We start from the raw sequence: 26,684 nt of genomic DNA on the forward strand, positions 1-26,684 counted from the left end.
CCACACATAAACTTAAAGGAACACAACAGCAAGCAAGACTCACTTTGTGGCGAGCGAGGGTTGAGCATCTTGGAGAATGGAAAACACCTTGCGAAGAATTACCAGCTTGGCATATGGAATACTCGACGATTTGAGAGACCTTTAAATAGGCTGCGTTCGGATGTTACTATGTGCAAGACCAATCTGCAGAAGCGGATATTTTTGGTGGGTTCTATTTGGTGTAGCTGTAGTTGAGTGCAGACTACGGTCCATCTGCTACAATGTCATCTTTATCCCGCCACACGTACTGAGAAAGCTGATTGAGCGATAAGGAATGCACTCGCCGTTGCTAATTTCTGGTGCACCACAATAGAAACCTTTGGTGCACAGTTCATTTTTATTTTTGATCTTTCTATAGACATTTTGTGCACGTATATCTTTATATATATATGTATATAAATTAGTTACCGATACGATATAAATAGATCTATTCACACCAGTCTCCCACTTCTAAGCATTCTTAAGCGTGAAGCACCTGCACTCGGATTCAAATCCACCTGAGCAGTGCAGCTCCGTGCACTAAATTCACACGAGTCTGACTTATAAGACGTCTTATACCCATGCGGAATCGTGAAATCCGAGAAGTATAGTCACTGGCTTCTCATCAAGGCGGTCGTGGTCCGAATCCCGACCAATTCTCATGGGATTTAAAAAATGTAAAATGTCACGATCCTGTGGTTCAGATTCCATGTAAACTAGAAGCCTTGCAGCTACGATCACGATATAAACAATCACGCAAGACTACAAAGCTTGCTTACTTGCTTGCTTGTTTGATAACCATAAGGTTATGATGTCTGTACTACTGGTGTGCGTATTTGTTGTTATCTGGGGCTTGTATTGGGAAAGAAGCGGCCGTGGATTAAATAAATGTTATATACAAGAGTTCACAACTTATTGATGAACGTTGTGACAATGAAGTTTCAATGGAGTATTGTATCACTTCTACATCATTATGTCGGATTCCTCACTTTAATCATACTCTTGTCGTCAAAACCTGATTTTTCATTTCCCCTTCTTTTGTTCCATCCTCATATTATCTAAAAATCTGCTGCTTGTTTCATTTCGACTACCCACCAATTCTTGAAGTACTTCCGCAATATTATATTAAAACATTACTTTCCACATTTTATCACCATTAACTTCACGTATGTAACAGTCTTGTATAAGTGGTCTGGGTTAATCAAGGCAACGCCAATGACTGAAGAATATTCGAGTCGAATACACCACTTCGTTTCATAGATAAGGAATTCTTCCTTGAAGGGAGAATGAGGGAGCCAGATTGTGAAGTCGAGGTGACAATGCAATACATGTAAGAAAAGCTAATTCACAATTTGTTTTCAAAAATTTCACGCATTTATGTTTCACCCCTCAAGTTCTTAAGGAGACACCATGCAAACCAACTACTGTATTCTGTATTTTTTTTTTTGGTCGAGGTTACTGATGACCTCTTTCTATTTTTCACATAAGAGTCTAGTAGGGATTGTTTGTTTTAAAAAGAACATAAAAGGAAAGACCAAATTTCAACAGAATTATGTGCAACTGAAATCTCTGATGCCAGATTTTTTCCGGTAATACGTCACCTGAACCCACTGGTTCTCCTTGCGCGCGATTGGTCTTTCTTATGAACGAAACATCTCTAAATGCCTTCCACTCGCTTCCAATGTACATACTCACCCTCAGTGAGAACGTCATTTAATTTGCGAAAGTAGATTTTATACTTCTCCGGATTGTTCAATAGGTATCTTGTGCCTTGGAAAATAATTCTGCATATCGAGTAAAGCTCGTCATGTTCATCTTACAAACTCTAATAATTTAATATAAAAGCCGAAGGGGTGAGACATGAGTACTTGTCATCTTGAGCTAACAGTCCCCTGGTGGGTTGTAAACTAAGGCCATCACTAGTGGTAGCAACTTCCAACAAGAAACAAACTTGCGCAAGTAAGTAAGTACTTTCCAACAGAATTTTACACGTTTAAAGCTAGTAATATACATAACCATTTGAAAAGAGTTCAAGAAGTGGATATACAACGTATGAGCAGACAACATAATAATATCCAAATTAGATTCTACAAAAACTCTTGCTAAATACACGAAAATTTGAAGAAATGACTGTATTCTGCTACCTCTTTTCATGACAAGAGAATTTCTCAGAGATTCCAGTATGTACTTTTGACTTCAGCAATGCGTGCGATGCTATGTCACCTGTCAGCGAATAATGAGTTTACCAGTCAAGACTTTGGGGCTAGGTGTAAAGTCAGAATAAGTCAGGTATAAAGTCAGAATGTTCCTCAAGTACAAAGCAAGTGGTTGCGCGGTTTGGGACACGTAGCTAACAGCGTGAATTCGGGAAACAGTGGGTTCGAGTTCCAATGTCGACAGCCCTGAAGACTGTTTTCTGTGTTTTCACACTTTCACACTAGGCAAATGGCTTTACCTTATCTCATCGTCGCCATAAGACCTGTGTGTGTAGGTACGACGTAAAGCAAAGTGTAAAAAAGTAAAAGGAAGTCCCTCGCAAGTGTTTGAATCAACCCAAGGAGAAGCTTATCCAAATACATTCCTTATTCCCTGAGATTTACAGGCCTACCGTGTGATTAATTGTTGCGAGGTATTATTAATGATTCGGTAGCATACAGACTACGTGCATACTTTCTTTCATGTTTTAAGTATTGGTCACACATCACTGAATTATACGCCTTTATATGTGTCCTGACGTTTGGCAATATTTGTTATGTACAATCCCTGTTGCTTCCGATAAGAGACATTCATTTAATTTACGTGCACCCATGCATATAATTGTGTTCAAAAATTACCATATATACAACATATGTTTTCATGTCTTGATACATTCTACTCTTTCAGAAAACCAATGCATACCCTGCACGGCTGTGTATTGAAATGCGGTACCAAACACTATTTATAATAAGTCTGTACAGAGTTCTCCTCCATTTTCACAGACACTATACATGGGTGTACATAAATGCATGAATGAGTTTTTTTTTTTTTTGAATGATTCCATGACCGAGTAATATTGTCATGCATGCATGCATGAATAAATGAATGAACACTTCCCTCCCAGTCACGGATAGCCACCAACTGAGGAGAGAGCATTCGGTTGGCAGGATAAATGCATGGATGGGATTATGTATGACTACTGCCCGGTCGTGTTATCCACCCCTGGTGAGAAAAAGGAGCCACCTTCCCAAGGATAACACGTCCGGCCCTTTCCCTTGAGGCCCAAACGGAAGACCCCACCTGATCTAATAGCTGTCAAACACTAATTTCTCACCATTCCCTAATTTCTGCGAGGCACACGTAAACGGAAATCCCGCACCCCATGTGCCCCCCTCCCTATTCTTCTTTCTCTGTTGCATTTAGATCACTCTACATATTCGATTGGGATAGGCCCGTCCTATCCCGTCCTACTTCGGTTATAGCCTTACATAAGTGTATGAATTAATGAATGAATTAATTAATTGGCTATGATTCCCTATCTAAAATAGTGCCCTTTGCACAGGCGGATCGCCATTCCACATGCAAGGGCCATGCCTACGATTATCTACATGAGTGTATGAATAAATGAATGAATTAATTAATTAATTACCAATTCCCTAACTGTATTGAGAAAACAGGTACCAAACACTACATGGCATGTTTAACAAATTTCTGAAATTGTGTGCCTGCGCCCTAAGTCTTTCAACTGCTAATAGTCTTAAGAGACGACGGTAATTCGGAATTTTACACTAAATCCTATTCCTTTACTTGCCGGGCAATCTGAATCATATCTCTAGCATTTCTCTTAAATGTCGACCGACTGTGCCAGGGTTCAATTCCACAATCTTGAGCACAGGCCGTAAATATATAATAAACTGGACTACAGTGTAGTTCTTAAAACGTAAACTGATATATGGATACATTATTTTCTACAGTTAAGTTTTGGAATGTTCACGACTCCAAGCTAGTACGGTAAATAGGAAACGCACGGTGAACGCATATTTTTTTACCACTACTGGTGTGTATCGTTCACTAGCACATAGTTCACTAGCACATAGTTTGTTAAAAACTGCTATGTAGTGTTTAGTCGGGCATTGCAATATATAGCCTACTTTACTGTTAGAGAGAGACTTTTGATGATGTGATGGCATCCGTTCGGTCGAATCCGACAACCAGCGATTCCAAGTAGTCCTGTTCCACACTGCCTCCTTTAGTTGTTCCAGGGTGAGGGTGGTGTTTGTTTTAATGGTGTCTAACCAACGAGTCCTCTGGCGAACTGGTCTTCTTGTACCACTGATCATTCCTAGCATGATTGCTTTTTCCAATGCATCTGATCACATAACGTGGCCAAAGTAAGCTAGTCTCAGCTTCCTAATCTTAACAACCAATGACATACGGGGCTTGATGCGCTCCAAAACTGCCTTATTGGTGATTTTTGCAGTAAGAGTCTTCGCCAACACCAGAGCTCAAAAGCGTCGATCTTCCTTTTGTCTGTCTGTTTCAGTGTCCAGTTCTCACATCCATACATGAACAATTGGAATATAATCGTACCGACTAATCCGTACTGGCAGCCAGACTCATATCTGTGCCCTTCCAGATCGGGGAAATAGTCATCATAGCGATTCGTCCAAGCGAAATCCGTCTTTTAATATCAGGATCGCAATCTCCACTTCGACTGATTTTGGCTCTCAAGAAGATGAAATCCCCCCCCCCCCCCACACACACACACTATTTCCTCCCCATTTAGCTTTAGACAAACTGTACCACTTATTACTATTTAGTAACTAGTCCGATAGTGACGGTTACACGTTGAAGGTTAAAGCGGTATTATATTCAAAGCGGATTTTAATGCACTTTAAGGTATATTTCCACATTAACCTTGTGAAACATACTAAACAGATTGTTTTGAAATTGTTGGCAATTCTGCAATAGAAGACGAAGCCAATCTTATCAAATGAGCTGAATGAGTTTGCAAAATGTATAAAATGGCAAGGTAGTGAATGCACCACTACCTCCAGTCATCGTCTTCTCGCTTCGATACCTGATTATCTTCACGAAGTTAAACTTAACGTGTTATGTAATGAGAAATAAACATTTGTTACTTACCGCTTTTTTGACGAAGGATACGAAGCCATATCCTTTTGACTTGAGAGTCTGTGGGTCTCGTACTACTCTACAGTCTCTGTAAAGAAAAAGAGAAAATCTTTAGAATCTTCATATGGAAATATCACATCGAGTTATTGTGATTATAATGATGATACCAATGATGTTCATACCACTATGTGTATAACTCGTCTCCAGCCGTAAAAGAGTTAAAGGTAGTGAGATTCAGAATATCTTACTCATAAGCAGGAGGAAAGCGTCACAAAATGTATAAAGTGATTTTATTTCGAAGCAAGTTTATAAGTAATATGCTAAGAAATAACATGTAGGCAGTACTGTAAATGTTACCAAAATAGTGAGGAATATATGAATACCATGAAAGGAATGGATGATGGAAGATACCCTTGAAGAATAAACTTAGTTAAACAGCAATGTAGACAAAAAAGACGACGGTTGAACTCGATATGTTAAGAATTTCAAGAGGACCATAATGGACCTGTGGTCTAGAGGTAGTGTCTCTCTTTCCTGCCAGAAGTTTTCAGGTTAGGCTCCTCGATAGCCTAGAGCTAGCTCTGAGGTTCACTCATGAAGTAAACCAAGGAACCTCTGATAACAACGCCAACGAACCGGGCAAAGAATGCCAAACAATAACTGAAGAGAATCAAGAGAATCAAGAGAATGTGAGTATACGTGTATCTCTTGTTTATATGTTTACAACTAAGTGACGATTGTTAAACAACCTATTTCTCAAAAAGAAAGGCGCCGACTCACAACACATCACAATATTCCTTTTGAACTGGGAGTTGTGGAAATATTAACAATATCACAGTCTTACAGCTCTAATGCCGAGGAAGTCAATAACTTTCTATTTATTTCGTAATTATGTATTTATTTTATGTATTTACTTATTTACTTATTCGTTTCACATGAGGAGAGATTCCCGAAATTTTTTCTAAGACGTACCGGCACTCCTTTACGTTTCAGTTAATAACATGGAAATCCTCATTCTTCTGGGTTATTTTCTTTGCTTTGAGCTTGTCAAGATAACTGTTGCCCACGTACTATAAAGTATGATTTTATTAATCTCTATTCATTATTGCCGGGAGTGAACTTGCATTCGGAAGATACTGAGTTCGAATCCCACTGTTGGTAGCCCTGAAGATGGGTTTTCCATGGTGTCTCATTTTCACACCAGGCAAATGCTGGGACTGTACCTTAATTAAGGCCACGGCCTCTTCCTTCCCATTCCCAGCCCTTTCTATCCCATCGTCGCCGTACGAGGTATATGTGTCGGTGCGACGTAAAGCAAATTGTAAAAAAAAAAAAAAAAAACGCTTGGAAGGCGCAGAACGCTGGTCTTCCGAGTCCAAAATGGTGGAACACCTCTCTTCCGTCAACTCCTATTCCACTCAAAGTCAGGTTTGTGGAACAACTGGTTACAGCAAGAACAATGGCCTCAGCTCCACGGCTCGATGTGGTATGTGTGTATTCAACGATTGTACATCAGTTGAAGGCATTTGTACAGTTTTCGTCCCATTTCAGAAAAATGCAGTGCTACTTTTAGCCGTGAATACTGAATACATATTCAACAGCAGCAGCAACTGTTGCCTGGAGGATATCTATTATCTCAAGAGTTTATCTGAGGAGTAGTTCCCTTTCGTCTAACGGTGTACAGCTGGAGGACTTTAAATGTTCCGTTTTGCAACTGAATGGCTGGATGATAGACGAGAAGGAGTAGAAAAGGAAATTTCTGTAACGAGCGAGAACATGCCAAAACTAGGGTAAAATGTCTCTCTTGAACCGACAGAGATAATTCGTGGAATTGATTGGAGGGTAAGGCGTGAGGCATGCCGTTCTGTTGTGAGCACATCAAGCCTTATTTACTTGAACACCTTATTCTTACGTTTTAGTAGGATAGACTACTGCAGTTTTGGAAGGATATTATTTTTCTTTATACCATGTTAAGAATTGCAAGGTATTTAATCAGTCCTATAGTAAGACAAGCCGACGTGCCAGCTTTCAAAAGCCAAAAGTCAGATTTATTTGCGGCATATCCCGACATTTTACGACACATCATTGATAACGTAACTTTGAAGAATATTTAACACATTATACTACACAATTAAGAAATTTATTTATTTATTTATTTATTTATTTATTTATTTATTTATTTATTTATTTATTTATTTATTTATTGTATAAGTACTGAAACACTGCATGTATCTGAGCTTTAGAACACATGGTACTTCAATATAAGTGCCTTAGGCCTCTTCATAAAATTTTGAACTAGATTTATGCTCAAAGCAATGGCCTTGTTGAATGGGTTTTAAGGTTAATTGTTTCTTCCAGAATTCCTTTCGGGAAGATTTGATATGAATTCATTTTTTGTCCTTGTAAATATGTTTCAAAGATAGTCTCTCAGTCGGCATTGCTATATGGAAGTCATAAATAAAGTGAACACCACCAGTTGTTTCCATCCGTCTTGCCAGTGCCCACTAAACATCAATTCTCTCCAGCTACTTAAAGAACGAGGAAAAACCTGTGTTAAAAAAAGTACAGGAATACCAAATCTGCTGTCAAAATCAGGAGATAAGTCTCTGCGAACAGGAGAGAGGGAGAAAGGACCAAAAATAGGAAGTCTCCCGTTTAAATCGGGGGAGTTAGCACGTCTGGACAAGTAACGTTTATTGAGGTATTTTATACAGGATATAGGTTTAGAAAAAGTAATTATAAAAGACTTTCGTAGGCCATATCCCCGCGTAAAACAGTGTGTACAGTTTTTCTGACAACCCTTGTGACTGTCGTGTATATACTGGTTTACTTCGTTGAACACCCTAGACATAACCTGGGATATATCTGCGGTAACATTTGCGAAACATGGTCCTAGCAGGTAAAACCGTCAGAACAACATCAAAATGACAAACGCTACCAGAAATGTTTCACGTGTTTCAAGCCAGAAGGGCCAATTATCATGTTGTTCTTAGCTCATGAATGAAGTAAAAACAAGGAATCCTACATTTCATTGTTATTGTCGACGGAAATATCGAGGTAAATTATATTTTAACAAATGTTACTTCAGTGGGCACCGCACTGAATTTTCAATCATTCCACTCGAAATCTTGAATTCATGTTATTTAATACATGATAATTATTAAATTATACTATAATTTTATAATACGTGGTCAAATGTAAAGTGAATTACAAAATGTGGGAGAAAGAATGTATAAGTTAATCCTTTACGCAACTATAATGTACAGTCGCTTAAAACAAAACAAGAATGAACGCATGGTATGGTTCAAGTTCCTCGCAAGGGAACGTTTCTCTGAAACAACTGAACTTGTAAATAAATAATAATAATAATGGTTTTACATCTCACTAACTACTTGTTATGGTACCCAGAAACGTTCCGTTACCGGAATTTTGTACCGCTGGTGTTATATTATGAACCAGTAACTCTCCCGACACGAGGGTGACGTATTTGGGCACCTTCAAGTACCACCGGACTGAGCCAGGATCAACCCCTCCCAAGCTGGGCTCAGAAGGCCAGCGCTCTGCCGTCTGAGCTACCTACCTCGGCTAGATAAAATATCTATTGTGGTTATCTACACGGTTTGTATCTCCATGGGAGGTAAATTATGCTTTGTATTAATTCTGATAAAATATTAAATGCGAGGAACATACAATATCATTCACGCATTCTTTCTATGCGACTATACCCATGCGGAGGAATCTCCTGGTACTTATTTAATTTTTATATCTATCAAGTATTCAGCTCGAACACTGGTTTGACCCTCTGATCACCAGTCGTGCGGTTATAGGGAAAATGGAGAAACCAATGGTGTTATCATAGTGAGGCATACAGGGCACGATGATGAGCGAGGTGGTTTGCCATTGCTTTTCTCACAGAGCCAGATAATGTTATTGCAGCACGACTCGCCCTATGCGTAGCGTATCTCATAACATTCAGATGCCCTAGTCGTACTCTGAATGTCATTATTCAGCACAACCCATACCTCAGCAACTTCCATACTGTCACAGTCACAAATGAGACAGACTTCAGCGGAAGCTATATTCTGCTCTGAGCTTTGCTGAGAGAGATATTCTGCTCTGACCTTTGCTGAGAGATAGACATAAAAATTCCAACATTCATCATGAAATAGCATGACATGAAACATTTTTGTCACAAGCATTGCATTCTAACCTATCTGAAATTTTACTTCTTTATCGGCATACTTAGGGATTAGAACGTCAAAGTCAATTTTCTATACAAAATGTAACATTAGTATTAAAAATGTTGTATAATACAACATTATTCCATACGAGATTGCGACGCGATAGAAGACAGGGGGTATATGATAATTAACGAGTAATTTCAGAACAATTACCTGCGCATGTTGACCAAACTCAATTTATTCAACAATCTAAATCACATACGAAAGGAAGAGTCGGACCTTACATAACAGAAAGTGAAGAATGGCTGAAAAGATGAACAATGGCGGAAGTTCTAAGAGTTGTATACTTACACGAAGACAAATAACAAGACAAGAAAATAAAAAGGTACGGAAATGAAAGTAACAAAAAGAATGAATAACTGACTTACAAACGAAGAAAGATATACCGCAATAAAAGCAGGAATATAAAGTAATATATATAAATGAGACAGAAAGAGAGAAAATCAGAAGTGCTGTGGGTGGGAAAAAACCTGTAGAGACTTAACACTGGACCAACTGTAACCAGCCAGATAGCCAGATCATGATAAAAGAGGACAGACATACAAAACAAGTGATAAATGCCTCTTAGTGATGTGTTGCCACTATTCGCTACCACTACATTCTAACTATAAATAATAGGACTTGTAAACGTATCACAGCAGAAAGGGCAACGAACGAACCAAAGGATAGACGATGCCACACAGAATGCATCTCTTACCTTCTCTCTCTCTCACTCCTTTGACACACTACCTCATTAAAAACAAAGAATGAAAAATTGAAAGTTTCCTTTCAGACAGTAAAGTACTCTACACTAGGTGGTGGATAGTGTTAGTGATTAGGGTTACTCACTGCTGCTACAACATCCACAGTACTACTTTACTGTCATTTACCTGTCTACTCTAAGACAGGACTTCAATTTATAGTCATAGATCAGTAATACGTAGGCTACATGCCAAAATAAAAGCAGAATATGACCCATGAAATAAGGAAATACAGATCTAATATAATAAGAAAAGTTATTGTGACACCTTAGCTCGCTATAAGGACTTCAGTAACCTCACTGCAAAAAGGTTCATTGAAGAACGTGATAAACTCACTGAAAGGGCTACAGCATCTTTACAAGCCAGTTGTAATCAATTTTGAGATTCCTTCTTCGCACTTTGATTTAGGTGTAGTATATTTAACATTCTGCTAAAACGAAGGTACATTTCATACAACAGTGTAACTGCCACGTTTATTCAAAGGCATAAAAAACGTAGCAAGCCTCTTTGTATCAAATATTCAAATTATAACAATAAGTTCATCGTAGATCTAATCCTCCTCCTTTTATTCGTTAAATGAGTAGTTTTACGTAGTTGTGCCTTGATCTTTAGGAATTATTACTGAACTCAATATCCTGATACAGTAAGGTGCAATATTTGGATATTTAGAGTAAAACCGTTTACAACTTTAAAAATCATCAGCATGCCACGTGATTTTGAGGTGGTGGTGAATTGTATTTTAAGAGAAAGTACAACTAGGAAACCATTCTCTCTGAACAAATTAAATGGAAACAAAATGGAAAATAAAAGAAATTGGGTGATTGTTTAACCACAGTCGCCATTCCTGCCTACCAGTGCATGTAAAGCGGTAGTATTACTGTTGATTTTGTAACAATATTTATACCATTCTGGGACTTGGGTACCGATATGTTCTGGGATTTCACTTAGCTACCATTCCAGTACTTTCCTACAGAGTGAGAAGAAACGCACAGCAAAACATTCAGAATAGCCTCTGTTAACCCCAAGAGCCAAATCTTGAATGTCCAAATGTGGAGTTTCCTTGTCATATCCCAGAATACTACAGTATGAATAATGTGACACGAAGATTAGAATTGGATATAATTTCAGGAAAACGTCCCAAGAAAGTTTCGTAAAAAAATCTGTTGAATTACTTGCGAGTAAGTCTATTTACATTTTAGAATTTCTTCCGACCAGGTTTCAACATTTCTATAACTCTTGGCTTGTAGGCCCGTTCGGTGAACTTAAGTGTTTTCCCTTGTTGAATTTTTTCTCTTAGTCATCATCACTGCTGCTGGACGAAGAAATATACATTTATATATGTTTATACACGATACTCGTAGATGAGTTTTATCGTGACGTATTCAAGCATTCTTTAGTACAGTAGTAGGACTACTTACATTTGGTAGCAATGAATTCTCAAGTATTTTAGTACAGTTCTTACATAAAACAGATTTCATAACATCTGTAAGTTTAATCAAACTGACAGTTTATTGAATTTTGTAAAATTATGTGTTCCACCCACGGAATACGGGATGTGATGCAAACACCAACAGCATTTAGCTTCAGTACTTGAATAATAGCATTGCAGTGATCTAAATTTAGCATCATACGTGCCACTCATTCCTTTTATCGTTGGATATCGGAACTATTTAGGCCCTATCACGAAATTAGAACGTCTGTTATTAAACTCTGAATGTTCGATTGATTGATTGATTGATTGATTGATTGATTGATTGATTGATTGATTGATTGATTGATTGATTGATTGATTGATTAAAAGTCTTCCATAGCATAGGAAGATCATCAGCTCCAATAGACGACATAAAATGTGAATCATTGCTCATTCAGTACAAAGACACATTGTATTCAACCTTATTCGAAGTTTCGTAATTCATTCAAGGAAACGAAACTAACCCCTATGGCACTGCAGCCCTTATGGGCCTTGGACACCCCCTATCGATGGCGGTGGTAGAATAACAACCACGGTATCCCCGGTCTGTCGAAAGAGGGGACTAAACGTGGTCCCAGGGGCTCTTAACTTGGGAGTGTGTGTTGGCGACCATGAGGCATTTAGCTGAGTCCTCACATTGCTTCCACTTACTTGTCCCGGCTCCTCACTTTCATCTATCCTAACCGAACTCCCTTGGTCAACTCTTGTTCTTTTCTGACGGCAACGGTATTAGGTTTACGAGGCGCAGGGACTTATTTTCACGTTCTCCGTGGATCTTATATTTCTCAGGCCGATACCTTCATTTTCCAAAGTGGTGAACCACTTCCGTTCAACCTCTGATTAGTGTTAATAGAGGGTGGTTGCCCTGTTGTACTTTCTCTTAAAACAATAACCACCGCCACCGGGCCTTGACCTACCAAGCGACCGCTACTCAGCCCGAAGAGCTGTAAATTGCGAGGTAACGCGTGGTTAGTGCGACGGACACTCGCGGCCGTTATTCTTGGCTTTCTAGACCGGGGCTGCTATCTCAGCGTCAGATAGCTCCTCAGCTATTCTCACGTAGGCTGAGTGGGCCTCTAACAGCCCTCAGATCCAGGTATGAATCCCTGATCTTCCCGTAAAACGAACCTGCGACCTTTGGTTAAGAGCCTGGATCGATACCCCTAGATCACTGACCGATCGTAATTCATTCACGAATTTCAACAGGAACATTCTTCGATATGCTAAGCAATTCTGTATGAGAGAGAAGAGATAGGATAATTCATGATCTCGTAATACATTTATTCCTCCAGGCTGAAACTGAGGAGTCCAGTCAGATGAGACGAGAAAGCAGTTTAAGGTTACTCTTGTGTCCGATGGAGCTGTCCCCTTTAAGCTCATCTTTACTGAACGCTGAGTGGCGACATTTTTATGAAGAAAATGAGATGTTTGTCTAGAGATTGAACGTACGGGTTGTTTTGAAGACTCCTGCCGATAGAGTTGCTAAGTTCTTTCTTCTTTGCAGCTCGCCTACATTTCTCTTTCCATCGTTCCTTCCTGGCTGCCTGCCTTACTGTGTTCACACAAGACACAGTCCAGAATTTCAACGGTTAACCTCAGTTTTGGAAACTAGTAATATAGCGTCTCAATATAATGTGCAATTTTATTTCAAAGAAGGTGCTCAAATACTGTACACTAGATTTACAGTAGTTTTACAGCCAAATAAATAAACTCCGGTGGGAAAAAAATTCCGACACCTTAGTATATGGTGAAAGCGTAAAAGTAGTAGGCCTGACATTAAAATACTATAATTATTGATCATAGAAAACTTCGTCGAAGGTTTATTGTTGTCCACCTGAATATAATTCATGCAGAGCATACTGGTCATATACAGGTAGCAGTCTACTCTAGAAACCAGCGAAAAGGAGTTTATCCGGATCTTCCATAATCTTCACATCTACTCAAATTCGTTTAACGATTTGAATAATAATAATAATAATAATAATAATAATAATAATAATAATAATAATAATAATAATAATAATAATAAGGGATCAGCTACCATTTGCAATCATTCTGACCCAACGCTATATACGCAGTAATTTCTTACTCAGGATTAAAGTACCACAAAATTAGGGATACAATAAAGAAATACTTTTAACAATCGTAGTTAAACAATAGATCTATAAATGTTTTCAGATAAAAGAATATTTAAGCAATACTTAACTAATTTTTCTCTTTAAATAAAATGAAATATTTTATTAATCTGTGTGTTACTAATATAAACCCGCCAAACATACTGCCCATTTGGGCCTTGGCTTACAAGTTACGTGTTGCCTAGCAAGATGCCCTGAACAGATACTGGAGTGCCACCCTGTCTGCTGTATTGTTTATCTTTCGTGGCTAGGTTTATGGGTTAGGTGAGTTTGAAATTGTAGAAAAGCATAGGTTGTTTTTTTTTTTTTTTTAACAATTGGCTTTACGTCGCACCAACACAGATAGGTCTTATGGTGACGCTAGGATCGAAAAGGGGAAGGAAGAAAGCGGCTGTGGCCTTAAATAAGATACAACCCCAGCATTTTCCTGGTGTGAAAATGGGAGAAATCACGGAAAACCATTTTCAGAGCTGCCGACAGTGGGGTTGGAACTCACTATCTCCCGCACGGCCAACTCGCCCGGTGCAGCTATCTTGTTAATATATATGATCATTTCATGAATGCCTTTCACATTTTCCAAAATTTGTGTGTCAAAATTGTCAGTATTTCCTAGATAAATCTCATACTTAAGCATCAAACATGCAATTGGGAGATGTTGTATACAAAACGACACTTGAAAGAGCATATAAATCCCTCCTGGTAACATGAGATGCACGGAACCCCAAAAATGTACTATCAATTACCGGAAAATATAGCTTACAAAATATGAACAATATTATACAATATTTGTTGAAGAGATAGATCAGATATAAAGAAATGTTTTCTCCCAAATTAAATAAGATATATATGGACAAGTTTTCGATGGCTTACATCCGGTAAACAGCGTATTTTCATCACGAGATTTTGTAAAATATACTGTCTAAAATGTTACTGGTATGTACTTTCTCTTTTGCTAGTGGTTTAACATTCCACCAATTCAGATAGGTTTTAATTTTTTAGGTGGCGATTGGATAGGAACGGACTGGGAAGAAAGCGATCGTGGCCTTAATTAAGGTACAGCCCTAGCTTTTGTCTGGTGTTAACATAGAAAACCACGGAAAAGCATATTCAAGACTCGTATTGATAGTGAGGTTCGAACCAATCATTTTCTGAATGAAAGCTAACAGTTCCACTGCCCAAACCGTGAAGGCAGCACGCTCAGTACTTGTATGTATTAATCCACACAGAGATGAAATGAATAGACTGAGCAACGAACTCAGATTATTGGAATTCAAGCGCAGTTCTCCTGATATCTGAGTAATCGATACTGTCACCATTATTCTCCATTTACTACGGTATTACTCATTAGTAATCGAGTCATTGTGCATGAAATCCAATGAGCCGGGTTTAATTCCTGGACATTGTAGTCAGATTTTCTCTTAATACAATTGCAGAATGCTAAGACAGATATCTTTAGCAGTCATCGACCTGGAATGCCGAGCGAGTTCCAATATGCCTGGGGTATAAAGGTACTGATTTATTGTATACTTATGTAACGCTAAAGTAAAAGTGTAGCGCCTTAAGATGCAATAAATTGAGTTGATTCTTACAGCTAACTCTAAATGTTTTAAGTTACTTCTAAGACATTTCTCCAACTCTAGAATTCATTATACGGGATGGGTGTAAAGCAGGATCTATTCGGTAATTCCGCAGCAGTGCTTACTTCGTATAAACTCCTCCACACACACCGTATAAACACAGGGAAACAAGTCAAGCAATTATAAAGACATTTTATCTCCAAAGCTAGCTTTACTTTTCGAAAGGAACTTTCCCTCGCCTTAAGGAACGTAGAGTGTGGAAGTTAAGGGACGATCCCTCTCGAGTTCTGTTTCTTTTTTCACCTTGTAATATGTAACCTTCTGTTACACGTAACTCTACACTGAAATAGGCTGAATCACTCACTTAAGGCACTATTTTGCTCAGTTTTTCGATTCTGTTTAACATAAGGGATCCACTCTAACTGAATGTTATTAAATTAAAGTACTATAAAAGAAAATACCATGTTTACTACGAGTCACCTCTACATTTTTAGATATCGCAATGTTTTCAAGCCATATGAATAAAGAGTATCCTCCCAAATTTTAGAGGAGGTGTAGTATCGGTTACTAGCTAGCTACTAGAGGTAGTAAATTGCCCCAATATTATAAGCACATTTTACCTCACAATTATGAATTAACTGAGACGAAACTGAAAATAAATGGCTTCAGATATTACAAAAAATAGCTTATCTAGTTGTACCTCCTCTTAAAACTAAATTCTCTACCATCACCAGTTATTCAGTTTAACTTCCAGACTTATTTACAAATTAAATAATGCTAAGGACGATTATTTTCACCAGATATGGAAGTGATCTCTTATGCTAGTTCCGATCCCGAAACCTTATAGATTTTGCGAAATTCAATTACACTTTGTTAGAGAGAGTTTAGAAAATTAAAGTAGGACATGGTAATAAATATTATGGTCGTTTACAGAAAACTACATATTAGTAAGTTGATTGTGACTCTCAAGTTACCTTTTTTATAAATGCAGTAAGTATATTGATAGTAAGTTATAGAAAATAGTTAGGCAGTTAAATTATTTTGACCGGGCGAGTAAGCCGTGCGGTTTAGCAGCTGTGAGCTTGCATCCGAGAGATAGTGGGTTCGAACCCCACTGTCGGCAGCCCTGAAGATGGTTTTCCGTGGTTTCCCATTTTCACACCAGGCAAATACTGGAGCTGTACCTTAATGAAGGCCACGATCGCTTCCTTCCCACCGCTAGGCATTTCCTATCCCATCGTCGCCATAAGACCTATCTGTGTCGGTGCGACGTAAAGCAAACAGCAAAATATATACTGTATATATTGAGCAACATTTTAATATCTAAATAATATAAATAATTTTGTTGAATTACAGACTTCAAAACGTTGGAGATAGAGACAGCACTTCTTAAAATAACATCTCACATACTTTATCTACAGTTGCAAGATATAATAAATTACCAGTACTTTTAAAAATAAAATATTCTTATTCACTTCAAGGGGTTGAGTTTTCAAATTACCTCGGCTTGCCAAATTGAACGAGTTAATTTCTCTCAGAGGGTCGTGGCTTGTGAGTCAGAGAACGGATGAGTCCGAGATGACCAGAGCCGAGTTGAACTATCTTCTATCGGATCGGGAAGCCCCCCCCCCTTTCTGTCTTTGAATGTATACTGTGCGTAAACCATAATGTTCTCACTGTTACTACTTATAGTAATGGGATCGGGGTAACGTGATCACCCCGACAGATTTCCATCCCATGCTAGTTGCTGGTGTGAAAATGGGAAACCATGGAAAACCATCTTCAGGACTGCCACCAGTGGGGTTCGAACTCACTATCTCCCGAATGCAAGCTCTCATCTGTGCGCCCCTAACCGCATGGCCAACTCGACGGTACGCCGAAATTATGAGATACAGGGTTACGTTGTAATGACCTACATGATACGCTTAAGTTTGTCCGTGCGCTGTCTAATCCCAAGAAATGACTCACTTTCGTAATAGAGATCTTTAACTGAAATGAGCATGGGATAGGTTAAAAGGAGGAACGCGACCGCAGAATGAAAAGTCACGGTGGTACACACACTCTCCCTAGCTCTTCGTTAAACAGTAATTTTATCTCGTCAGGTACGGCCACTGCAATGTAAACACTGCTCTGTGTTCATTTGCTAAGGTAACTGTAATTAAGACATCGCAAATTGTATTAAATAAGCTGCAGGCTAGTAAGGCAAGGGTAAGGGAGATAATACGTATAGTGAAAAGATAATTTCTTACCTGGCTCGCTAGGTATTCTGTTCGCATACTTAGCATTCCTTATCCATGTATTAAAAAATTACATCAGAACTGATACAGAGCATTGCACCTGTTAATTTATGCGTTTTCTACACTATTTACGAAACGAAAATAAATATTGGTTTCAGTAACACGGCAGCGCAGTAGGTTTGCAGATTTCTGCGTACCAAGACCTTGTGGACTGATGCTCTTCTACTGGAGAACTACAGGCTTCATAGCCATAATTCCCTTGTACTTAACAGAGGTGAGATTCATGTATAGGCCTAATGTATTTTGCTTGTTTGGCTTTGCTGTTATAAACTGATAAGTACGAGGGGCGTACCGGTACTATATTGTTTTACACTTTATTTTTTTGAACGTCCGGGTATGTTTCACATTTCGCTTTTGAAGGTGGTGACGTATAACTAGTATCTTGTTCCACCGTTTGGTAGCAGCACACGCACAGGGGCCAACGAATACACTCGTCACACTGTCAGCGTAGGAGCAAACAACATGGAAAAGAACCGTCAGGGACAGCGCTATACGACTTAGTTCCCATGGAAAGAAGGCGTGCCCACTGCAGAAATTCATCGACGCTTGGTGGCAGTCTGTGGAGAACATGCGCCGTCACGGAAAACAGTTTATAACTGTAAAGTGTAAAACAGTATAGTACGCCACTCGTATTTACCTCCATAAAAAGTAAAGCAATTCTTATTTAATTTTTGCAGTCTGCTTTACGTCCTACCGATTCAGACCGGTATTATGGGGACGATGCGATAGAACAGATCTAGGATTGGGAAGGGATCTTCCATGGTCTAAATGAGATACATTTGTTTGATGTGGAAATGGGAAACGAAGGAAAATCATCTTCATGGCTGCACACTACAAGCTACACACCCAAACCGCGTAGCCAACTTGCTCGGTAATCAAAGCAAATCCATCTCTGCTTTGGCCATGGGAACCCTTGGATGAGTGGAGGGTATAGGCTTCCACCATTCGTAACCCCGGCACCAAGTGGGATATAGTGGTTAGCACTACTGAATCCAAGGTACTAACAGGATTCACACTGGACGGTTTCACTACACCCACCCACCCACCCTTGCCCTCACGAATTAACCTGGTAAGCCTACTCATTTTTGGTGTAGACAGTTTTATTCAGGGCCATGTACCTCTCCAAAAGCGGAAATCTCGTTTATGAATTTTCGACTTATTAACGGGGAATCGAAGCCCCGTCCTTCCAGATGAATCAATCGTAGCTTTATCACCTATTAACCTCCACAGCTGTGATTAGTGTGTGAACAAGAGGGAGAGAGAGAGAGAGAGAGAGAAAATACACGTTATGAGAATAGCTTCTTTCAGAACCAGACTATTATCACTAATCCAATCCCAAGCCCCACTAATTATAGACAGAGTATGAAAAACCGAGACACTATTCTCGTATGTTTCTTGCTGAGTCCCTCTCGGGCATATGTTCTTCGCTCATTGTTCCATGGTAGTGTACAGTATTTCAATTATACGAATATTATTCTCGTCTTCAAATTAGTCTATTAAATGTTCTACCACACATGAGAGTTTAAAGCAAGCTCGTCCAGGTTCCTGATTCCTAGCTTTATAACAGAAGATTCTTGTAACACTGTTACAAGAATGTATACCTTTTCTGAAATATGTAGCTCACTAATAAATGGAAGCTTGCAACTGTGATACCTGTGTGATTCAGCCCAGTATGTAGCTCATTTTAAACAGGCTAGGTAACTTAAGGGGAAGGTGCGCCTTTCACTTACTTAAATTAAATACAATTCAAACTGTTATAGCTTAACAACTACGAATGACAAAAGCAGAGCAAAGTCACCTCCGTACAGGCCATGAAGGCCCTTGGAGGAGTGGAAGGTAAAGACTTCCACTATTGTTGGGGTAGAGTGGTTAGCTCTACGCCCCGCCGCCTTTGCCCCCAGGAATTAACCTGGTACTCATTTTTGGTGTAGGCTGAGTGAACCTCAGGGCCATATGCACCTCCGGAAGTGGAAATCTCGTTTCTTAAATTTTACGACTTCCTGACGGGGATTCGAACCCACGTGCTTCCGGGTGAACCGAGCACGCCTTTACCGCCTCGGCCAGGCAGCCCCTTCTACAAATGATACTTGAACAAAATATCTCATACTTAATACGCGCTCATGATCATTCATTAAATAATTATCAGATTATCAAAGGTATAGTAAATAATTTAAGAGAAGCAAGCTCCGCTGAGGAAGAAGTAGGCCTACAGTTGAGACTCAATAAATGGAAGGTTAAGTTCCAGGAATTCAGTCTCAAGATAAGCGAACTCAAAACAACAGTGTGGAAATAAACAGCGAGGGACGACCAGCAAACATCAAGCTCTCGAGATACACTAGCCACAAAGGAGGTGGCAAATACAGCGCAGAAGAGCTCCCACTTTTATCAGCAAGTACCAACAAAAGCTGGTGATGTTCAATCAGTACTTCATACCAATCTTAACCTATGGTATCGAAACCTGCACCCTCACTAAAAGGGACTCATCAAGATTGCAGGCATCTGAGATGAAGTTCCTTAGGTCCACAATTTAAAAAAATAACTGGACAAGTTGAGGAACGACATGGTTAGAAAGGAAGCTGGGATTTAGACGTCATGGTTAGATCGGGTCAGCATGTCCAGACTGAGGTGGCTTGGGCATGTAAAGGGAATGGAGCCAACAAAGACAGTTTATGTTAACTTGGAGAGGCATATGGCGGAAAAACGGATGGTAGGAAGACCAACAACCGCCTGGCTGGACACCGTGAAGATGGACATTGCAGATCGGGGAAGGACAGTGGAGGACGTCATTAACAACAGAACGTAGCCTATCTCAATGAAGACAGAATGAAAAAGGCTCGCCAACAGTACACGGGAAACTGGAACTGTAAAATGATGATGATGAAATTAAATGTCGTACGGCTTTTAGTGCCGGGATATCCCAGGACGGGTTCGGCTCGCCAGGTGCAGGTCTTTCTATTTGACACCCGTAGGTGACCTGCGCGTCGTGATGAGGATGAAATGATGATGAAGACAACACATACACCCAACCCCCGTGTCATTGGAATTAACCAGTTAAGGTTAAAATCCCCGACCCAGCCGGGAATCGAACCCGGGACCCTCTGAACCGAAGACCAGCACGCTGACCGTTCAGCTAACGAGTCGGACATGATGATGATGATGATGAATCTCCATATGATCCATGAAGGCTTTGGGAGGAATGGAAAGTGAAGGCTCCCTGGGATAAAATGGTTAGCTCTACGCCCAGGCAATGTCACCCTCCCACATCGGAATTAACTTGGCAATCATTTCTGGTGTAGGCTGAGTGAACCTCAGGGTGATATGCCTCTTCAGACGTGGTAAACTCGTTTCTAAAATGTTTCGACTTCCCGAAAGGAAATCTTACCTATACCCTTCCAGGTGCAGGGAGCACGCCTCACCTGTCTAGGCTGGGAAGCCCATAAAAGGTCTAATAATTACCTGCAACTTCTGAATCGAAGCTGCATATTAATTGTGTTTGCAATGTAAATGTATATTGCTATTAATTGGATATTTACGTAATTCTTTTGTTGAAATTTAATGGCTCATATCAACGAACTCAGGAATATCTTAGGTGCTCCTACATTTGACTCCCTTCTTATTTTTTGCACTACTAATTATTGTTTTAAAGTTAGATTGCACTTGTGTCCAAGAAAAGAAGCTAAACAGAGTGGAACGTTGCAAATTATATACATGGTCACTTACAAAAATGTCCTTTGAAGTAGTGGAAATATTTTGTTTCAAGTCACCAGGTTCAAGAAAAAAGTATACACAAAAAGGAAGAAAATGCAAATTTTGACCCTTTCAGGTGTACCTCTGGTTTGTGGAATACCACTCAAAGGCTTCCACTGCTAAACAGCAATTGGAAAAATACACTGTAAACTTAGTTCAAAGTTTGATCTGTAGGTTGTAACAATGGTAGCATCTGGACTTCTCACTAACATGGGTACACAACTCAATTTAAACAACCAGGCGGTGAGTTAATATTCATCATACATAAATTTGATTATTCTAGCGTCTCTTACGAAAACTGGAACAATTTGATGAACTTTTACTTTGGCCTAAGTAAAGTTTAATATCACCTTGTAGGTGGGAATGTAAATCTGAGACGCCTTTGAAAGCGCACACTTGTTCACCTGATACGCACAGCTCTTGCGAGTGTTGATACGTCAGAGACTAATTACCGTCCCTCTTTCTCCTCTCTGTTGCCCCATCACATTTCACATTAGGCTGCGTCTGGACCAGACATAGCTAAAACTAAAATACCTCCTGCCATATGCAGTAGCTTGAATTACACTACCGTCTCCAATTATCATACGAATCAATTTAGGGGCTGATTAGCAAAGATTTTTCAAGCAGTAATATTAATTTTTATCAATATAAATAAAATTTCAATTTGTCTGTGCACTTCCACATTTTGCCTCATACTTACTTTTTATCTCCGATTAGGTAGGCCCATATAAAAGTCGAAAGGAGTTGTGAACCTAAAAGCTTTGAGAATACCGGTCTATGAAAAAAACCTCTCTCTAGTTCCATGATCCAGAGACGATACTCGACCGAGTAGCCAAAACAGTTCTCGATAGCATTCCAGCACAAATTGCCCTTGAAAGGTTCTCTAGATCTTCATTTAAAACTGGTCCTTAGACCTTAGACATTGACGTGCATATTTAATCTCCAAAGAACATTGACACTTCATTTAGATAGGGAATTAATTATTTTATTTAAACATTTTCCGCAAGTATGAACTGGGACGTTGTTGATTAACCATTCTCTGTAGAACAAGAGCAGGGTGCTTCTCCGAAGAAGCTGACACTAGAACATGGGTTACAAGTGGTTAGCTACAAGAAAGCTGTGAAGACCTGACGAGAAAGCGACCCCAGAGCAATGACATTAAACTTGCATGCTTCGACTCCAGTAATGAGGTACAAATTATTCACGACAGTCGAGGGGGGAAGCCAGGCAGGCTGGCTGGTTGGATAGATGGATGGCTGGCTGAGTTAGTTGGCTAGCCTTGCTATGTCCTCAAGAATATCATCACTTAAAAAGGAGGTGGCAGTTACAAGATGATGACGTAACCATTCCCAGGCAAGGAGAGCAGCATGGCGAAGGAGGTGAGCGATGAATGCGGTCAAGAGGTTCCAGACACAAGCGTGGTGCGTACAACATAGTTCTCATACGTATACACAGGTAAATAGGCAATAGGTAGGGTTCATCGGGTCGTTCTCGAGTGACGATGAGTTACATTGTACAGGGTGACCCAAAAATTCGTTAACATTTGACGAGTCAATACTTCACGGAATGTTAGAGGTAGAGAGATAATAACTGAGTCACATGATTGGCATTAGAGGGGGGTTTTATTGACACGAAAATAGAGTACACAAACTGACCACTAGATGGCGCTGGGCAGCAATATGCCAGGTACAAATGGGCACACATGCTTGAAATTACATGAGGTTTATTGACACCAACAACGAGTGCACAAACAGTCCAAGAAATGGCGCTGGACAGCAACACGTCAGTGTACGATATAAAAGAATCTGTCGTAAGAGAGGGCGTCAGATGCGCCTGCAATCGCAGCATGATGAAGGTACAGTCCCAGCATTTTCCTGGTGTGGAAATGGGAAACCACGGAAAACTATCTTCCGGGTTGCCGACAGTTGGTTCGAACCCCTATCTCCCGAATGCAAGCTCACAGCTGCGCGATCCTAACCGCACGGCAACTCATTCGGTCTTCCCTTTCTTCTGCCGATACATTCATTCTTCAAAGAATAACACCTCGTTCATTTTTTCCCTAATTAGCGTTATCTCCTTTTTTAAGAAAATAACATCTACTAACACTGTTGGGTGTACGAGTTCTGTCTCATCTGATTTTATCGTGATGTCTGTTTAGCGGGCTTGTTGAGCTCAGAGTGTGAGCTGCTGTCTTCACACCCGCAAGGCTGCGGTTCGAACCCCGGTCGATCGTGGGTTCAGATTTTCATCTCCAAAATTACATGGAGTCAGGAAAGGCATCCGACCCTGACCAAAGCCAAAATGAGCTTGGGTGGCACCAGAGACCCCAGAAGTACCTGGGATAAGCTCATGAAAGTTTTAATATCTGTTCAGTGCGTACGTCTGTATTTGGAGTAAGGATGAGATGCGTAACGTAGTTCTTCGTCTTTGATGTTAGAGGTTGTGGACTCGAATCCCGGAGGAGTCGACTGGCATTAAGAGTGCTTAATAGGTTAATGGGCGCTGCTCCCCCCCCCCCTCCCACCAAGAGTAAAACTTAAAATGATATGTAATTTGAATATAACTGCTATCCAACCGCACTCTCAATTACCTGCAAATAACGCACAGTACCTACAAGTTATGCCTTTGCTGGCAGGATCTAGTGTTTACAGTTCACTATGTCTTTTGGTATAGGCTAGAGCAATTTTTTTACTTTCATAGATCTGTCTCTGTCTTATCCTTGGCTTTGACAATATGAAAGTGACTGAGGTGTGAGCGATGCTAGTAATGCCAATCCTTATGCAGCCTGTCCCTGCTATGAATGGTGTGAAAATATTGCTCATAGGGTCGGTTAGTGTATGCATTTCAGTGGGCTTGGCAGACTGAAATGTAATAGCAACTCTGGCTCGGTGAGGAAAGGAACGGGAAACTACCTCACTCCTCATTTCCCTAGTACGCCTCTTCAGTGATGCCTAGGCCATCTATGACAGCTGATGGCAGAGCTGTTGAGGATCCTACCAGCGTTAGCGCTAACGTGCTGAACATACATACATACATACCTACAAGTTGCCTGAAGCTGTTGGCATTGAATCTAACAGTAATGAAAAGTCATAAAAACAAAATGTAGTTCAATTAAGATATTTATAGACAATCCAGGTTCATTTCTGAGAGACCAGCGCCTTAGCTTTGGTCCTCGGGGTCCCGCGTTCAATTCCCGGTCAGATAAAAATATTTAAATCTAAACGGTTTATTCCCTTGAAGTGGGGGCTGGCTGTTTGTACCATCGCCGACAGTTCTGCAACTCAAACCGCACACAACACTATTTTAAAACAACAAAACCAACAACCATTATCATGATAATCTAGAGGGAAACATTTATCTTTGAAAATACAACACTTCTTAGGAAAAAAGGACTGGAAATGATACAACAGTAGGCTCTATATTTTCATTGCATTTCAGAATCAGGCAAAGATGTTGCTGGAGTATGTGAAATGTGTTCCATTTTCCTCTTCAAATACACAGGTCTCTAGTCCTCATCAATGCAAGCTACATATTCAGCTTGATGCCCACGAATAATGGAATACAGCTCAAAAAAGAAAACAGTTCCCTCCACATATGCAGATCTTATTCCAGTTTCTGAGTAATTTTCCCTTTTACTGTGTACTTCATCTAAGTCCATTACAATAACTTACGCTACAGCAATGGTACTTAAAGATCTTTATCATGATGTAGACTACAAAACTATTTGAAGGTAGCGTGCTCATTTTGTCAATTAGCACACCGCCCCAAGAGGAATTAACGATAGAAGCTCCTCAACAGAGAAGGTGGTGATTATCTTGTAATTAGCTACGGAATTTAAAATATTTAACAGGAACCTGAGAATACCGTGAGGAATTTATCGGTATATAATAAGAAGATTAATCAATTTTCCCTGCATCTATTTCCGTACTGCTATTATCGAGTCTTACGTGCCCGTCCTACCTCTTAGTAAATATGGCTGCCAACAAATAACTAGATGGATCGAAACGTAACATAGTTCACGTTTATTAGATGAAACTTCTGCCACTTCAAACCAATTGTCAGATAAGATTAGAAATGAGGACAAATAGCCGATCGTATTTTCATACAAGCTCAATTTCCATTCAGAAGAAATTAACTCATTATCATATTGTTTGCCCCCCGCCCCCCCCCCCAATCCCATATTAAAATGCCTCTTTCCTAACATGAACATTACGAAAAACAAGGAGAACTGAACTCAGGCACGTAAGTGTTAACTCTTCATATCCCTTATTTACACAACTAAACAATTGCCCGAGAGATCAAATGTGAAGGTTCTTAACTATGTTAAAGGGAGGGAAATCATTGGGATTAGCCTAGTGAAGAAAGGCAGGACGAGGGGAAACTAACAGAGCTACGAAGACGAGAATATAAACTGTCAAAAAGGAAATGAATTTGATATGCGTCCAATGGCAACAGATAATAATAATAATAATAATAATAATAATAATAATAATAATAATAATAATAATAATAATAATAATATTTTACGTCCCACTAAATACTTTGAATGGTAGACATGATATAGGCTTTTGGGCTTATGCCGTGTCCAGAAAATAAGTTGAAATTCTTTACGTTTCGCTGAGTTCTCTGATAATTAAGGGTTTTAGATGTAGTTTTTAGCACGAAACGCTCCATTTTAAGTACTCGAGTGTCAACTTAATTCATCTTCCGCCTTCTATAGTGTAGGGCCTATACGATGTTAGGTTACCGAGATCCATATTTCTTAAACCTTCAGATTTCCAATACCAACATACTCGTTCTCCATACTGCTATAGTGATTTACTTAATATATCGAAAATAGGGAAATATATTACCTTTAATACTTATCTAAAATCGAACCAACGTCCAACTCCGCAGCGTAACGATTAGCTCTATTAGGAGCTTTTCTCGGAGGTCCGGGTGCGATCCCCCATTATCACCAGAAATTTAAGATTGGTAGGAGAGCTGATATATGGTTAAAAGTTACATTCAGCTCACCTCCATTGGGATTGTGCCTGAAAAGAGCTGCACTACCTCGGAACGAGGACACGAACTTACTATCGAACCAACCAGTCACCAGTCGACAGACACTGTACTGTAGATGGCAGATAGAACCCGCTTCATAATCCTGATCTACGGTGGTTGAGTTGTCCTTGAGGATCGCAGTCATATCTCGGAATCTCTGGTAATGAATCCCCGAAACCTTCCCAGTTCGAATTACTGCACACAATATGTCAAGTTGAAACCTGCATTATACCCAATTCCAGTAAGAGACTTGTTTTTTTTCGTTGTAATCACTCCTATATTCAGGATATAATTCCACTTTAATGC

General features: G+C 39.7%; 1 protein-coding gene across 4 annotated transcripts in view; it reads right to left on the reverse strand.

Moving 5' to 3' along the window:
* Nucleotides 1–26,684, reverse strand: part of LOC136857088 (cytotoxic granule associated RNA binding protein TIA1) — a 963,365-nt gene that overhangs the window by 409,713 nt on the left and 526,968 nt on the right. For all 4 annotated transcript variants that reach the window (XM_067135475.2, XM_067135474.2, XM_067135473.2 and 1 more), the window contains exon 3: nucleotides 5,140–5,215. In XM_067135475.2, the coding sequence (XP_066991576.1) occupies nucleotides 5,140–5,215 (76 nt within the window). The remainder of the gene's footprint in view (nucleotides 1–5,139; nucleotides 5,216–26,684) is intronic.

Source organism: Anabrus simplex, chromosome 1, assembly GCF_040414725.1.
Source record: "Anabrus simplex isolate iqAnaSimp1 chromosome 1, ASM4041472v1, whole genome shotgun sequence".
NCBI lineage: Eukaryota > Metazoa > Arthropoda > Insecta > Orthoptera > Tettigoniidae > Anabrus > Anabrus simplex.